Source organism: Chiloscyllium plagiosum, unplaced genomic scaffold, assembly GCF_037043375.1.
Source record: "Chiloscyllium plagiosum isolate Xiang-an unplaced genomic scaffold, Cpla_swu_hap1 HiC_scaffold_6, whole genome shotgun sequence".
Taxonomy (NCBI): Eukaryota; Metazoa; Chordata; class Chondrichthyes; order Orectolobiformes; family Hemiscylliidae; genus Chiloscyllium; species Chiloscyllium plagiosum.
In genome coordinates this window covers 76,785,804-76,804,219 of record NW_028270144.1, presented here as the reverse complement: position 1 = coordinate 76,804,219, position 18,416 = coordinate 76,785,804, and the positions used below count along the sequence as shown (strand labels likewise).

The 18,416-nt window shown below is 38.4% G+C and overlaps 1 protein-coding gene across 7 annotated transcripts in view; it reads right to left on the bottom strand.

Annotated features, from left to right (window-relative positions):
- Positions 1-11,517: 11,517 nt before the first annotated feature.
- LOC122550677 (LIM and senescent cell antigen-like-containing domain protein 1) overlaps positions 11,518-18,416 on the bottom strand; it is a 118,424-nt gene continuing 111,525 nt past the window's right edge. For 4 of the 7 annotated variants that reach the window (XM_043691770.2, XM_043691771.2, XM_043691767.2 and 1 more), the window contains exons 7-11: positions 16,357-16,449; positions 15,488-15,536; positions 14,995-15,070; positions 14,628-14,771; positions 11,518-13,563 (exon numbers count right to left, since the gene is read on the bottom strand). In XM_043691770.2, the coding sequence (XP_043547705.1) occupies positions 13,449-13,563; positions 14,628-14,771; positions 14,995-15,070; positions 15,488-15,536; positions 16,357-16,449 (477 nt within the window). In that variant the 3' untranslated portion in view covers positions 11,518-13,448. Of the gene's footprint in view, positions 13,564-14,593; positions 14,772-14,994; positions 15,071-15,487; positions 15,537-16,356; positions 16,450-18,416 lie in introns of all 7 variants that reach the window. The other 3 variants (XM_043691774.2, XM_043691769.2, XM_043691768.2) reach the window with 2 other exon arrangements.

Here is an 18,416-nt window from a genome sequence, read left to right as displayed (position 1 = left end):
TTGTTTTGCCAACATCGAACCAATGAGGCGGGTAATAAGCAGTTAAGAGGAAGGGGGGCTTAGAGTGGTGAATAGTTGTTGTTTAATGTTCACTTTTAGAGTTAAAGAATAAATTGATATTACTTTCTTTAAATAGTGGAATTTGTGAGTTCTCCGTCACTCATATTTTAATAGATTATGAGGCGAGGTGAGCTTTTCTGGGTGTTTGGTTTAATTAACAGAAGGGTTCACTCCCATGTCATAACACTATTCTTCCGCAAGGTTTGTAGCTCAGGTTGAGGTTTAGGGTGTAGGTTTGCTCGCTGAGCTTAGGTTTGACATCCAGACGTTTCATTACCTGGCTAGGTAACATCATCAGTGTCGACCTCCAAGTGAAGCGAAACTGTCGTCTCCTGCTTTCTATTTATATCTTTCTCCTGGATGGGGTTCCTGGGGTTTGTGGTGATGTCATTTCCTGTTCGTTTTCTGAGGGGTTGATAGACGGCATCTAGATCTATATGCTTGTTTATGGCGTTGTGGTTGGAGTGCCAGGCCTCTAGGAATTCTCTGCCATGCCTTTGCTTAGCCTGTCCCAGGATAGATGTGTTGTCCCAGTCGAAATGGTGGTTTTTTTTCATCCGTGTGTAGGGCTATGAGGGAGACAGGGTCGTGTCTTTTTGTGGCTAGCTGGTGTTCATGTATCCTGGTGCTAACTTTCTTCCTGTTTGTCCTACGTAGTGTTTGTGGCAGTCCTTGCATGGAATTCAAGATGAGAATATAGGAAGAAAGGTTAATAAAGTTTGTGGATGACACAAAAATTGGTGGTATAGAAGACATTGAAGAAGGCTATCTAAGATTGCAAAGGGATCTTGATCAATTGGGCAAGGAGTGGCAGATGGAGTTTAATTTGGATAAATATGTGGTGTTGCATTTTGATACAATAAACAAGGGCAGGACTTACTCAGTTAATAGTAGGACCCTGGGGACTGTTGTTGAACAGAGACATCCTGGGTTCAGATACTTAATTCCTTGAAAGCAGCATCACAGGTAGACAGTGTGGTAAAGGAAGAGTTTGGCACGCTTACCTTCATTGCTCAGATCATTGGCTACAGGATTTGAGATGTCATGTTGCAGCAGTGCAGGGCATTGGTGAGGCCACCTTGAGTACTGTATACAGTTTCAGTTGCCTTGCTATTGGAAGGATATTATTAAATTGGAGAGGGTGGAGAAAAGATTTACAAGGATGTTACTGGGATTCGAGAGTGAGAGTTAGAGGCTGCATAGGCTTGGACATTTTCCATGGAGTGTAGGAGATTGGAGTGACCTTATAGAGGTTTATGAAACCATGAGGGGCATAGATAAGGTGAATAGCAAAGGTCTTTTCCCTAGGGAAGTTCAAAACGAGTGGGCATAATTTTAAGGTGAGAAAAAAAAGATTTAAAAGGGACCTGTCGGGCAGCATGTTCACACAGAGGGTGGTGCTTTTGTGGAATGAACTGCCAAAGCAAGTGGTAGATGCAGGTACCGTTACAACATTTGGACAGAAACATCAATCAGAAACGTTTTGAGGGATGTGGGCCAAATGCAGGCAAATGGGGTAAGTATAGTTTGGGAAACTTGTTCAGCTGGGATCAGTTGGACCAAAGAGTTTTTTTTCCAAAGAGTTATATGACTCTGACAAATTTAATTAAATTGCTAGCCTAATGGTAACCATGGAACTATTGTAAGAATGTTTGTAAAACCAATTTGGTTCACTGATGTCCTTAAGGGAGGAAAATCTACCACTGTTACCTGGTCTGGCCTACATACGACTCCAGCCCCTCAGCAATGTGGTTGATTGTTAACCTGCCCTCTGAAATAGTTGTAACAATCCATTCAGTTCAACCGCCAATTAAAGATGGGCAATAAATACTGGCTCAGCCAATGAGGCCCACATCCTATGAGCAGTTAAAAAAGGCACATAAGTTATGCAGATAAACCTAGCTTTTTTAAATAGAATCATAGAATCCCTAAAGTGTGGAAACAGGCCATTTGGCCCATCAAGTCGATATTAACCCTCTGAAGAACATCTCATCCAGACCTACCCCTCTACCCTATATTTCCTGTGGCTAATTCACCTAGCCTGTACACCCCTGGTCACTATGGGCAATTTAGCAAGGCCAATCCACCTAACCTGCACATCTTTGGACTGGGAGGAAACCAGAGCACCTGGAGAAAATTCATGCAGACACTGGGAGAATGTGCAAACTCCATGTAGACAGTTGCCTGAGACTGGAGTCAAAACCCTGGTCCCTGGCATTGTGAGACAGTAGGGCTAGCCACTGTGCTGCCCCTCATATAATGAGAATTTCTACCTCTATTTGATTTTAGATAGTATGTTCCAGATGCTTTCTTCTACCAGCCAGTGGACATCCAAGCCTTCTGGCTGCTAACCTCTATGCTAAGGGAAATAGATTCTTCCTTTCCAACAAAGATCTTCATAATTTTATAAAATTACAAATCACACAACACCAGATTATAATCCAACAGGTTTCTTTGGAAGCAGTAGCTTTCAGAGTGCTGCCCCTTCATCAGGTGGTTGTGCTCCACTTCTGAAGAAAACAATTGCATTCATGCAATTTTTCTTTAAATATAAAATTCTCTATTCAGATCCTTTGTATATTAGGACCCCTTTCAAACTGTGTGTGAAAGGGATGGAGGAAAAAAGGTGTTCTATTGTTTTTACTAAGCCTCAAATAAGCAATTGTTATTGTGCTGTGAGAGAAGATGTTGGTTAATTGGCAGGCATCTAGTAAGTGATGAAGGTTTATTCTCTTCCTAAATTGTAAAATAGGATAGTAGCTGATACTGAGGTTAATAAAATACATAAAAACATGACAAAATGTAAAGTTGAATACAATAATTAAGTCGTTCCTTCAGCCACATAAAGGTTGACAGGACACAGTTCCTAAATATCAGTTTGGTTCAGAGTAATCCTCATCTGTGGCAAATGTTTGAAGTTAGAGAAGCTTTGATTCAGATTTTATGGCAATAAAAACATTGCAATGCATGGATAGGAAGGTTACCTGGATTTATTGTACCATGAGACACCCATTCCTTTGAGTTGGATGATCTGATTTGGTCAGTATTAAAATTACAAGAGAGTGTGATTGAGAGTGAGACACATAAGGTGACCCAAAGAGCAGGCTTGCAGGAGCCTCAGCTTTTGCAATTATCTCACAGATAGCACCATGACAGAGGAAGCCATTCAAGGAGGAGACAGTATAGTGAGGGGGAATTGACACCTCCCTGCAGAAACGAGTGTGTGTTCAGATGATGTTGCTCGGTCAGTGCCAGGGTTTAGGATAATTGCCCAGGACAGGAGAGGAACTTGGAGTGGAAAGTATGGATCCAGTCATCATAGTCCATGTAGGTACCAGCATCGACAAAATATAGAAGGAGGTGCTGCATAGTCAGTATGAGGAGATAGGCATTAACTTAAGATGTAGAATCTCAAATGCCATAATCTCTGGATTATTACCTGAGTCACGTGTGAATTGGTATTGAGTACATCAGATTAGAGTGATGGCTCAAAGACTGGTGTGGGAGAGGTGAATGCTGGCACTAGTAGGGGAAAGTAGGTCCTGTACTAAAAAGGTTTCCACTTAAGCCATGTTCAGGCCAAAGATCTTGCTGATTGACAAATTAGGGAAGTAGATAGAGGATTGTTAACTGGGGCTGAAGGATCAAGTTTGGGAAAATAATTAATTAAAGCGTAGTAGCAAAGCCAAATGACGAAGTATTAATACTGGAAATGATAGTGACAGGAAGGGATGCAAAATATGCATTTAAGAGTCAATCAAGAGATAAGACTAGAATTTACAAAGTGAGTAAAAGGATAAACTGAAGCCTCTGTATCTGAATGTATGCAACAATTGAAACAAAACTGACGAAATGAGAATGCAAATATAAACCAATGAGTATGATTTGTTAGCCATTGGAACACGTGGCTGAAGGATGTCCTGCATTGATACCTGAAAATTGAAGAGCACATGATAGTTAGGAAGGATAGGGAGCCAGGAAAAGGTGGACAACTAGCTCGGTTAGTTAATGATGATGAAACTCAGTACAGTGGGGCAACCTGATGGAGGAAAGCAGGATATTGAAACACTTTTGTAGAGATGATAAATTATAAAGGCAAGAAGTTACTTGTGAGTATAGTGTACAAGCCCCCTAACAGGAGCCAATCGGGTGGTACATAAAAGAAGAAACTTAAGGGATTTTCAGAATTTCACATTTGGGGAAGCAATGGTCTAGTAGTATCATTGCTGGATTGTTAATCCAGAGACCCACACCCACATAATATTCTGGGGACTCCAGTTTGCCTCCTACGATGATGTGGTTTGAATTCAATAAAGAAAAACCTCTGGAATTAAGAGTCTAATGATGACCATGCATCCACTGTCGATTGTTGGGAAAAATACTCATCTGGTTCATGAATGTCCTTTTGAGAAGGAAACTGCCATCCTTACCTGGTCTGGCCTACATGTGACTCCATACCCACAGCAATGTGGTTGACTCTTAACTGCCCTCTGAGTAATTAGGAATGGGCAATAAATGCTGTCCTAGTCAGTGATGCCTGCATCCCATGAATGAATAAGTTTTAAAAAGCACAGTGATAATTATGGGAGATTTTAATCTATATGTTTGCTAGAAATATCAAATGGGCAAAAGTAGCTTAGACGAGGAGTTCATAGAATGTTTTCAGGGTAGTTTCTTAGACCTGCATACCTTGGAGCTGACCAGGGAGCACACTATAATAAATTTGGTATTGTGCAATGAGAGAAGATTAATTAATGAGGTCATAGTGAAAGTGCCACCAGGAAGCAGTGACCATAAAATGATTGAATTTTACATTCAGTGTGAGGGGTTTTGAGTAAAATCTTAAATAAGGTCAATTACAGGGACATGAAAGCAGAGCTGGCGAAGCAAATTGGTAAATTAAATTGAAGGCTAGGTCAAGAGAGACGCAATCACAGACACTTAAGGGGCTATTTCAGAATATACAAAATAGATATATTCCAATAAAGATGATAAATTTCAAAGCACAGACCCACCTCTCATGGTTTTCTTAAATTGAATCAGCTTTATTATCATATGAGCAGAGTGAAAAATTGGTAAGTCACCACTTACAGCGCCATGTTAGTTAGGTACAGGTACCCGGGTACAGCTTCTTCAGTTACAAGTTTAGTTACAGCATAACAATGTCACCAACATATGATGCCATCTTAGGTATAATCCTTAGTTACAGACTAGAGAAATGAAGAATAAAATTGTATTGTAGCTACACACACTACAACCATAGGTCATAAAAATGAGACTTTTAAAGCTAAAGCTATTTAATAAAATTATAAACACAGAAAGTAAGCGTTTATGAACTGTTAATGAAGAGTTAATAAAAACAGTGTTGTTCATGTAGAAAGTGAGACTGAAGAATGAATGAAAATAAAACAATTGGCAAATGAATTGAATAGGTATTTTGGATCAGTCTTCACCATAGAGGACACAAGGAACACCTCAGAAGCAGCAATAAATCAGGAAATAGAAGGAAGGGAAGATCTCAGGAAAATCAGAATTAGTAGTGAAGTGATACTGAGTGATTCATGGGAGCTGCAATCTGTCAAGTGCTTGGGTCCTGATGGACTTGATCCTTGTGTCTTAAAAGAAATAGCTACTCAAAGTTGATACACTGGCTTTAATTTTCTAAAATTCTTTTGATGAGGGACTCTCCCATTGATTTGGAAGATAGCGAATGTTAACTCCCCTTTTCAAAAATGGAGGGAGGAAGACAAAGTACAATTCCACTGGTCAGTTAGTTTAACATCAATCATAGGGTAAATGTTTAGAGCTATTAGTAAAAGAGTTGTAGCGGGAAACTTAGATAAGTTGAACATAATCAGAGCCAATATTATTTTGTGAAAAGCATTTCATGTTTGACCAATTTGTTGGAGTTCTTTGAGGAGGTAAACATTCTGTGGATAAAAGGGAACTGGCAGATACACTGTATTTAGATTTCCTTAAGACATTTGGCAAGGTGGCACATCAAAGGTTCTTGCGGAAAATAAAAACCATTGGTGTAGGTTATGGCACATTGGCAAGGATAGAAGATTGATTGGGTAACATGAAATAGAGATAAGTGTAAACGGATCTTTTTTAAGGTTGGCAAGATGTAGTGTATGGTGTACCACAGGGACTGGTGCTGGAACTTCAGTTGTTTATAATTTGTATAAATAACTTCACTTAAGAGACAGAAGGTGTGGCTGTCAAATTTGCTGTTGACACAGATACTTTGGGAAATAAGTTGTGAAGGGGACAAAAGGGAGTTTGAAAAATGTTAAAAAATTTGAGTGAGCAGGCAAAGATCTGGCAAATGAAGTATGATGTGGGAAAATGTGAAATTTTCCACTTTAGCCAGAAGAATAAAAATGGAGACATACTATCTAATGGGAAAAAGATTTCAAAGCTCTGAGATGCAGGAAGATTGGAGTGTCCTCGTGAATTACTATGCAGATACAAGTAATTAGGAAAGGTAATAGAATGCCATTATTTATTGTGAAGGAAACTGAATGCAAAAATATGCTTCAGTTATGCAACACAGTGACGAGACTGCATCTGTGCAGTGTCTTGGTCATCTTATTTAATGATGGATATAAATGTATTGGAAGCAGTGCAGAAGGTTTACTCAACTGATATCTGGAATGGGTGGAAAGGTCGGACAAACTAGGCTTGTATCTGCTGGAGTTCAGAAAAGTAAGAGACAACTTGATTGAATTGTATAAAATCTGAGGGATTTCACAGGATAGATATGGAGTGGTGTTTCCACTTATGGGAGAAACTGGAACTATTTGTCACTGCTTAAAAATCAAGTCTTCCATTTAAAGCAGCAAAGTGTTTTTCTCTCAGTGGGTCATGAGTCTTTGGCTCACAATGATGGAGGATCTGCATAAATAGCATTGCTCGAGCTAAAGGTGTTTGATAAGGTGGTCAGGGAGACAAAGCTCAGGACTACAGCATAGTGAGGCACAGTCACACTGACTCAGCTTACAATTTGAAACTTGATATTACAGAGATTGTCAATAAGCCCCAGTTTTCACTTGAAAAATTTGGTCAGCATAGTAATTCTTAACTTGCGCAATACTTGAGTGAACACTGTCTGATGCAAGGATATTTGAATTGGCAGCATTTGGTGACACCGGAACTTTAGGCTGACTGGGATACATTTACACTTGACAACGTACATGTGCCCAGTTCCAGGTCCTACATGTCATTGTGTCTTACGCAAAACAGGCACAAGTTTGAAAAGGATTTGAACAGGGCTGGAGGAGAGCGGACAGACTGGGGAGGAGGAGCAGAGAGAGCAGACAGGGATGGGGAGATGATTGGGCTCATGAGAGTAGAGGGAGAAGAGACTCTGTTCTCTTTTTCTTTCCCTCTCCCCCAAACTGAATATGATCCCCTTGCACAATCTCTTCCAACTCCCCAAATCCAATCCTTCCCCAACCCCTTCCCTGTTCACAGCCACATCTGGGCATGCATTAATTCATAAGGAATAGCGCTAAACGCACTTAAGGTCAGGAAACGTATCCTTTTTCAAACTGGTTTTTCAAGCCTATTTGTTGTGTCTTAGCTATCGAAGTGCAGGTCAAAAAGATTTAACCCCATTTTGCTAAAAGGAGATACAAGGTTATCAGTATAATGACAAACTTAGGAAACTAGTAGGTTTGCAAAGCCTAAAACAACTGGGCGATAATCCATGCTGACCTCTTGATTTCCTGAAATAAAAGTTTGTCTTGATTGCACCTCAGGTGTTGGTCGTGGGGGGAGGAGTCACAGAATCGCTTATTAAATTGGTTTGAAAATATTTCAAGCCTTTTCCAGATTTCTCTGTCACAATAACACAGTCATTTCAATTTTGTGCAGCCAACAGCCTGATTTCCTTCAGGAAGAGATAATGAAGTTCTGGGAAAGAAGCTAGAGTATGTTGGTGGAAGGCCAAACTATTGAATTAGCTTTTATGAATGAGAAAGGAACACAAATCAGCTACTGCAGGGACTGCCCTTCCATTCGCCAAATTCCTAGCATTACATTTTAACCTAAAAGAAAACAGGAAGGTTTGGGTCAAGTTTGGATGTTAAAGTCTGAAAGTTTGTTCATCTAACTGTTCTACCAAATGAACCATTTCTGGGCAAAAATGAGCAGGGAAATTGTATCAGCAACCAATTCTCTCCAAAGATATAGGTTGCAACTTTGAATACTATAATGAGGTATTCTCAGAGGAGTTTTCAACTTTAACTCTGATCAGCTGAGTTTTCCCAAGTATCAGGAATCCTAGCAGCTTCGATGGGCTGAATGGCCTAAATCCTACATCTTATGGTTTAATGTAGTGGCAGTATGCACACAGTGCTGCAAGGGAGATAATTTTTGACGCAGTGACAATGAAGGAATGCTGATATTGTCAGAATTATGAGACATCTGCTGGGGACCTAATTGAAACTAATAACATTCTGCCTTTATTCTCCTAGATGGTAAGAGTTTGCAAAGTCTTGATAAATTGCTGCCATGCACCTTGTTCAAGCACATTACTGCCAGTGTGTATCAGGGTGAAGAGTACTGTACATGAGAGTTGGTGAGTGGATAGGGTGTCACCTTGTGGCCTGCCATGTCCTGGATGTTAAGTTTCTTGAGTTACTGTCATTGAGCTGCACTGCAAACTAGTGCCCTGTAGATGGTGGCCAAGCTTTTGGGAGTGTTGTATTTGTGGCTGGAGTTAGGGAAACTGACAACACTATATTTAACAATACTGAATGCATCTCCCACATTTGTAGTGTTCTCCACGTGTATCTTGGTTCCATATTCGAGTATAAGGATTTAGTGGAAAGGAAGGATTTAAACATTAAAATCCAGAGGATAAGATCTTGTGTGTCAACTTTGTACATTTTGTCTAAATTTAAAAGGCGGCATGGTCGCACAGCTGGATAGCACTGCTACCTCACTAAGGCACCTGGATTCAATTCCAGCGTTGGGTGACTCTGTGGAGTTTGCACATTCTCCACCTGTTGAATGGGTTTCCTCCCACAGTCAAAAGATGTACAGGTTGGGTTAATTGGCCATGCTAAATTGCTCCATAGTGTCTAGGGATGTGTAGGCTAGGTAGATTAGCAATGGAAATTGCCAGGTTATGGGTGACGGTCTGGGTGGGACATTCTTCAGAGGGTCAGTGCAGACTTGATTAGCTGCATGGCCTTTTTCCACACTTTAAGGATTCTAAAAGCTTCTTTTTCATTTCAATGTCTTCAACAAATAGTTAAGTGCAGGCATCGCTGTCTCGACCAGCATTTATTGCCCAATCCGAATTATCCTTCATGAGGTGGTGGTAATGATGTCTACTTGAACTATTATTGTCCATGGAGGGTAGGTTCAATACCATTAAGGAATCAGTTACATAATTTTGACTCAGTGACAGTGAAGTAGTAGTGATAGATTTCAATGTCAGTATAATGTATGGCTTGGAGGGTAAGGTGGTGTACCTATGAATCTGCTGCCCTTGTTCTTCTGGCTGTTGAGGTTATGTGATTGGAAGGTGATGTTAAAGGGGCCGTGGTGAGTTGTTACAGTATATCTTCTACACACTGCTGCCATAAATCATTTGAGAATGAAATGAGTGTATGTTAAAGTGGTGGATTGAACGTTAATCAAGCAGGATGCTTTGACCTGCATGATGCTGAGCTTAAGGGTCGTTGGTGAGTCAGTAACTTTCTAACACTCTCTAAAGTTGTGTCTTTTAGATGGTGGAGATGCGAGCCAAGTTACAGAATTCCACACCTCTGACCTGCTCTTGTAGCCATAATATCTATACATCTGGTCCAGTCAGTTTATGGTCAAGTTAGCCCCAGGTTGTTAATAGTAAGAGATTTAGTGATGACGATACGCCATTGAATATCAAGGGGAGATGGTTAAGTTCTCTCTGGTTGAAGATGGTCATTGCCAGGCACTTGTGTGATGTGAATATTGCTTACCACTTATCAGCCCAACACTTGGATTTTGTCCAGGTCTTGGTGAATATGGACTACTTTAGTAAATGCTGCTGAACATTACGCAATCAGCAGTGAGTGTCCCGACTTCTTACTTTATAATGGAAGGATGATCATTGATGAAGGAACTGAACATGGTGGGCCAAAGATAATGCCTTTCGAAGCTCTTGCAGTAAAGTCCTGAAGCTGAGGGGACTGGCTTCCAACAACCATAACCATCTTCCTTTGTTGTAGATATGAAACCATGCAGTAGTGAGCAACACCCCTCCCCCTACCCCCAATGTTTCTAGTTTTGCTAGGGATCCTTGATGCCCAATATGATCAAATGCTGTCGGGATATCAAGGGCAGACTCTCTCACCACCTCTGGAATTCAGCTCTTTTGTTTATTTTGAATCGAAGTTGCAATGAGGAGGGAGTGGCCTTGACTAAACCCAAACTTAATAGCACTGCCAATGATCACTTCCATCAATTTGCTGATCATGGGATGAAGGTGTCACTGGCTAAGCCAGCATTTATTGCCCAACCCTAATTGCCCAGCTGGCAGTTAAGAGTCAACCACATTGCTGTCAGTCTGGAGTCACATGTCAGACAGACCAGGTAAGGATGGCAGTCTCCTTCCTGAAAGAACAATGGTGAACCAGATGGGCTTTTCCCAACAATCGACAATGGATTCATGGTAATCATTAAATGATACTTAATTCCAGATTATTTTTTAAGTTTAATTCAAATTCTACCACGGTGAGATTAGAATCTGGGTTCCTAGAACATTATCTGGATCTCAGAAATAACAGTCCAGTGATAATAACACTAGGTCATCACCTCTCCCATAGGTTTATACACTTATTTATAGATTCCCAGAGAATTGCTACTATTAATTGCTGCCCTCTGTCAAATACAGTTGGATTTGCTATAACACACGTTTCTTCAGTGCGAATTGGCTATAATGCAATTTAAGAATTTAGACCATTATTTGTAGAACACAAACTTTCCTTCCCTGTATTGGCTATAACACTATTCTGTTCCCATTGGTTTAAATTATGCTGTTATTACATGATTTTCTTAACACGGGATTGCACAGAACTATCACGCTATATCACAACAGACTGCTTAAGCTTTGACTAAACAACTGAGATGTAACTTCACTCAAAACTTACATACACAAGGGAACAGTGATGAAAAGAGGGTGGAATGAGTAGCGGAGATTTCTGAAATACATCATTAAAATTATGCAGATTTGAACTGAGAAGCTTAAGTGCTCAATACTTTGTGAATTAAATTTTCCTAAGTGCTCAATACTTTGTGAATTAAATTTTCCTTTGATATGCAGAATATATACATATTTAAGAATACATTTGACAGAAAATATTACTAATACATAACCTCTGAAATAATTTGAATGTACCATGCCTATTTTGAAAAATCAGTTCTGTGCTAAGAAAATACAAAATTGTAGGCATGACCAAGTAGAATAGTTCATATAATGTAAATTTTATTATGTAATACTGGAGTACTGTATAGGTATGGTATACAGGGGGAAATACATTCTTTAATAAGATAACACAAATTTAGTATGTTTCCCATTACATCGCACTGGAAAATATCATTAATTTTCAAGAAATTAAATGCAGATGTTACCATTTAACTACTTTGAGAACATACAAGTGGGTAATTATAGAACTGACATTTGAGATGAACTTGTTTTCAGATTTTACCCCATCTCAAAACTTAGCACCAACATTTATTACAAGAATTAAGAAAAATGCTAAACTGCAAACTGTTCGGAAAAAACGTTACTGAATACTATTAATGTGTCCAAGAGTTTTAATATTTAAATTAAACTTTATAAAACACTACATAACTTGCATCTGTTATTGATGACTTGTAAAATATCTATGCTGAATTGTAAGGTGTAACTGTAAAGTCACAGATTTCTTTAAGATGTGAGAAGTTTCTCGAGACAATGTTATACTTTTCACAGACTATCAATAATATCGCAGTTGATCCATTTTGTTTTCAAGTACATGTAGGGAAATCATAGCACATATTAAGTGTTGTATTACAGTATTTACCATGCTAAATATATTACGAAAAACAATACTAAATTGATTTACCAGGTTTTTAAAAATAGCTCATGCAATCAAAGCTAATTTGTCAAATTTAATTATTGTAGCTATTACAGTGAAGATGAATAAAGGTGGAAATGAATAGAGAAATGTAGAAATAAGCTACCACATAGCATTTGGTGTAAGAATTTCCTGCTTTACCTCTAACTGTTTTAGTTTATTACAGTATTAAAAATTAAAGTCACCTAGTCTATAATCCTTTATTTTTGAATGGATACTGGTAATTTAGCTTGACCTAACCAATTTTTCTACCTAATGGAATTTTATCTGGCAATAATGCAGCTTACAATCAACACCCTATAGTGGTTACAAACTGTATAAAAATAGTAAAGGTTTATGCATATAGATTATTAGAACATATATATTGAAAAAAGATTAGAATGACTGAAGAAATGTGAAACTGTGAATTTTGATTTAAATTTTTTGTAAGTGTCTAACTTCACAATCATATACAATGAGAAGAGTAAAGAAGCCTTGCCTTGAATACTTTATGTAGTGTAGGCTTAGCGTGAAGCATATTAAGTAAAAGCTATTTTAACATTAAGCTTTGAGTGATACTCAAAACTGCTGTGGGTAAAGGTATTAAGTAGATAAGGATATAATTTGCCAAACTCTTAGTTACTACAAATGAGCAGATTAGACACTAATTCCCTATGTTGTAATGGGTTTGAACAAAATCAGTGTCACTTCACATTTTCATATTTTGGTGTGCACGTGGAGATGTAACAGCATGTACCAAAATGTTTCTGAAAATGCAATAAAACAGTACCATTTTAGAGGAAAGATTTATACAATTCTCCACTTTTAGATGGAACTCTGTTGTAGCATGCAGACCAGCATGCCATCAGAATAGTGCGATTTGGGTTCTGAGTGAATTCACAAAATTAGTCAGGCCATTGATAAGGCACTTCCCTGTTGGAAGGAAGAGGTACAATGTACAAAAACCTTGTTCGTGCTGAATCACAATACTGCTCTGACATAACTCGTAGCGAGCTGTTGAGAGCAATAAAAAAGCAACAAGGAAAACTTCATCTCGAGGGCAAAGATTTTCCAATAGGGTTTACTTTTTGATAGTATGTTGACCATATAGGTCTGCTTCTGTAAGGATAAAGTCATGTTTTGTTCCCAAAATTAATCTTTAGCACTGTCTTTTGGCTTTAAATCACTTGCATTGAGAATATTGTTCCAGATGTACTCAGCTGACTTGATTTTAGAAAAATGTTTGAATTTAAAAGAGCTACTTTACATATTGACTGTAAACCACGAGTAGGCTCCTTATTTCCGTCCAGTACTTTCTGCCAATTTCTTCAGTCTTTTCTTCAGCTCCAGAGGGAACTTCTCATAGCATTTCTTGCAAACTGGTTTCATATCAAACTCTACAAACTTGTTTCTATCGAACAAAGAAAGAACTTTTTAATTCGCCTCAATGGAAAAGGTCAGTGAGCATGCACTCTGTCACAGATCCTATCCTGTTTTAGTCTTGTAAGGAAGCTTTAAATATTTTCTGTCAATTCAATGAAGGTGGTTTTAAACTGCACTAAAATATAAGTAATGAGAATTCAACAGGAACCATTACCAAAATGTAATAATTAAACATAGCTATAACAAGAAAAGTCAGTCAGCATGTTCCAACAAAACCCCTTCATGCTACAAAGCTGAGCATGACAACGAAAAATCTGGGATAATTCAATGGATAAAATTTGATTATTTTGCTATCTGATTTAGTTTTTAACTTGAAATATCTTATAATCATTGCTGCTAATTGAACGTAAATGTGAAATTAAATAAGAACATGAGAAACAGGAACATAAGACAGACATTGAGCTCCTCAAGCGCAACCTGACAATCTACCCGATTATAGGTGATCTGTGCCAAGCCTTGGCTCAGCTTTTGTGCCAGCTTCCCATATGCTCAACTCATAGGTAGTCATAACACTCTAGTGACCACTTTGTTAAATAATTCCAGTGATCTAACTTCTGCAAAACTCTGGGGTAGAGAATTCCACACATTCACTACCTCAAGGAGAAGGAATTCCTGCACATCTCAGTTTTAAGTAACTGTCCCTTTATTCTGTAACTATGTCCTCTATTAAAAGCTTTGAAAGTGGGAGATGTGTGTCGTGTAAAGACTCAATGTACTCATTTTAAAGAATACAATAAAGAAAGGGTTAGATGAGCCTTGGAGAGGTTAATTGATGAAATTGCACAGTTATTTTTAATCCAAAGTAGCTGAACATATGGCCACCACTGATCAAATGATACAAATTGGGCTGAGAGAGGTCAGTATTGGAGATCTTGGAAAGGCATAGGGAATGGAGTATTTTGAAGATATAAACATGATTGAAGTCAGTTAAACAGTACAATGATTCAACGATACAGAATGAGTTAATGTAAATATAAGACACGTGGAAAGATACTAACCAAGGACAGAAGAGAAGATAGAGGGATTGCTTACAGGCAGATATCCATCATTTTTTTCTTTTTCTGTTTCTCTTTTGCATCTCTTTCTCGTTTAGCAAGTCGCCGTTTTAACTCTTCAGGCAATCGTTCGTAACAATGTTTACAGACTGGTTTCAGATCAATTTCAACAAATTTGTCTCTTCACATAATTAATAGTAGACAGAAAAGGATAGAACACAAATAGAGTAATGTTTGAAACAAGGAAACTATAGAACCACACAGAAAAAAAATTGAGAGTTGCACTTCTGACAGTTATTTTTGAAGATGAAAACAACCAAAGCTTAGTCACAAAAAGAAACTAATTAAAAGTTAAATGGTTTGAAAAAGTACACTAATCAGGTAACAAGAATTAAATTGCTTACTTCAGTGTCAGCTTGGTGTTGCAAGTTGAACAGGCAAAACAGTTAACACACCAGGCCTTATTCAAAGCAGATACAACTGTACAGAAAACAAAAGTGAAATATATAATAAAATCACAGTACTAGCATCTTATTTATTTATCCACTTGATTCATTAGAAATGCATTACATTCAGTTCTAAAGCAAATGGTCCAACATTTGACAGATTTAAAATTCAAAAGGCATGAAAACTAAACATATAAATCCAGATTCTTAGGATTACAGATTTGTTAAATAAGTACAGGGCCACCAGGGGGAGGAAGAGGAAGACTCAATACCATGCAGAAAATGGTTATAACCTTTTTTGCTACATTTAAAATAATAAATAATACATTTCACTGAAACTGCATCAAGTCAGCAAACAGAAGAAAACACAAGAAATTGAGCTTTTTTGTTATATAAAAATGTCACATACATTTTTCAGTAAGTAAATCATGGAATTACTTAAAAAACTTACCATCTCCTTCAATCACACGATTACAGTGGTAACAAACATCACCAAATAGCTGAAAAAGATAATTTGTGTTCAACATGTTCATGACATCAAAAGATATCAATTAAGACTAACACATCTCCTTCAATGCAAACTTTTATTTTAAAACTGCCGTCAAAACTTTGTTAGAGTCAACTTAAGTAAACAGTAGCATTCTCACCTCCAAGATCAACATGGTGCAATTAGCACTCATCTTGAAAACTTAAAATACCTCACTTTAGTGCACAGTCACATGTTCTATCCTTTACAAATGTTAAGGAAAGTGCTGCCAGTTTGTGTGGGCAAAAAAAGTTCATGAATATCCTAACCGATATTCATTTCTCAAATCAACACCGCCAGGGACAAATCAGTTACCTCATAGCTATTTGTGGGACATCGCTGTCTGCAAGTTTCTTGCTAAGTCTATTTTCAATAATAGTGTCTACATTTTAAAATAACCTACTTCACTAAAGGCTCTGCATAAGTTGGACCTTTCTTCTTGGCATATCTATTCCGAATAAATGCAGGACTAGAAAAAAAAGTGCTGCTATAGGTATTTTACATAACTGTTTTAAAACACGCAAATATAATAAAAAACAGAATTTATGATTCAATACAAAACAAGGATAAGCAACATAAAAGGCTACTTAATCTATTAGCCTAGATATTAATAAAATATTGAACATGGCAGGTGAATGTATTCCAAAAGTAGCAAAAAAAATGATATTCTTACCATTGGAATTAGAAACATGCCACATAAATATTAAATTTAAAATGAAGTAATATTGCCATGATTGTGCAAAATAGGAAATACATTGTTTCTAAATTAAGTGCTCAGAGTTTTGCAGCATTACCTGATTATAGTGAGTTTCACAATAAGCCAAACCCTTCCTTTCATAGTGGCGATGACCCAGAAAAGGTTTCTCGCATTTGGCACATACAAAATGCTGCAATTAGATGATAACAGTTTCAGTTTGATGACTGATCCTTCTACAGTAAGTAATTAGATGCAATCACTGTGATTATCAAAGATCAGGAAAAATAAACAAACAAATTGTCAGAGCAAAGTATTATGAAACGTACATGTATTTTCTTTACTCTTGTCATTCATAATGTAGTAAGTATAAAAATAACTTTACAAACTTACATGCAAACTGTTGAACAGGGTCAAATACAGAAAGGAAGCCAGAGGGCTAAACCAAAGAATTCTGATTGATACAATTAGAGAGATCCAGTTGGTGATGCAGGGAAACAGACTAAAATACAAATTAGCATTTGAAACTCTCACTGTTACTTTGGCTACTTACATAGGTCCCTAGGATACTTTGAAGGCACACTACTCCACATCTTTAGAACAATTTGTTAGGAGGGTTTTAAAAATAAAAATCATGACAGGTAGGTGTTGCTGACCAGCCCAGTATTTATTACTCATCCTTAAATGCCCTGGAGGTGCTGGTTGTGGTGATGAGCTGTCTGCTTGAACTGTTGCAATCCTTGGGATGTCAGGACACCCTCCATGTTGGTAGTGCATTCCAGGAGTTTGACCAAGTGACAATGAAGGAACAGCAATGTATTTCAAAGTGAGGATGGATAGCTCAGAGAGACACTTGTTGGTGTGATGTTCCCATGCATTTGCTGCCATAGTGCTTCTAGGTAGTATTGGTCACAGTGCTGTCAGCGCAACCTTGGCTAGTTACCTTCGGGCATCTTGTAGATATTACATATTGCAGCCACTGCACTTTGGTGGTAAATGGTGAGGATCATGAATGGGTTGTCAGTCAAGCTGGAGGCTTCGTTCTGATGGGGCCAAGCTCCTTGAGTATTGTTGGAGCTCTTGTCACTCAAAGAAATGGAGTGTGTTCCATTGCACCTGACCTGTGCATCTTAGATGGCAGACAGGCTTTGGGAGAAAGAAGATGAAGAATTGCACTGTAGAATTTCTAGCCTCTGACTTGCTCGTATTGCTGCAGTATTTATATGGTAAAAACAATGACTGCAGATGCTGGAAACCAGATTCTGGATTAGTGGTGCTGGAAGAGCACAGCAGTTTAGGCATTTCGAAGCTCCTTGGATGCTGCCTGAACTGCTGTGCTCTTCCAGCACCACTAATCCAAAATGCAGTATTTATATGGCTGATAGAGTTGAGTTTCTTGTCATTATTTACCCCAGGATGTTGAGAAAAGGGGGCTTCAGTGATGGCAATGCCATTAAACATTAAAGGGGCAGTGGTTAGATTCTTTTACGATGGAGATGGTCATCGCCTGGTGTGATGTGAATATCACGCGCCAAACCCTGACTGACGCAAAAGCTGAGACAGAGTCATACAGCAAAGAAACAAACCTCTCAGTCCAACTCATGCACAGATCAAACATCCCAATCTGACCTAGTCCAATTTGCCAGCATTTGGCCCATATCCCTCTAAACTCTTCTTATTCATATACCCCTCCAGATGTCTTTTAAATATTGTAATTGTAACCACCTCCACCACCACCTGACAGCTTGCTCCATACATACGCCACTCTCTGTGTGAAAAAGTTACCCCTTGGATCTTTTTTAAATCTTTCCCCTCCCACCTTAAACCTATGCCTTTTAGTTCTGGACTCAACTAGCCTATGAAAGAGACCTTGGCTATTCACTCTACGCCCCTCATGACTTTATAAACTCCTACAAGGTCACTCCTCCGCCTGCAACATTCGGGGAGAAAAAGCCCCAGTCTATTCAGCCTCTGACTAATACTCAAAACCTTCCAAACCCAGCAACATCCTTGTAAATCTTTACTGCATCCTCTCAAGTTGAACAACATCCTTCCTACAGAAGGGCGATCAGAATTGTATTCTAGAAGTGGCCTCATCAATGTCCTGTGCAGCCACAATTAGATGTCCCAACTCCTACACACAACGTCTGGCCAATGAAG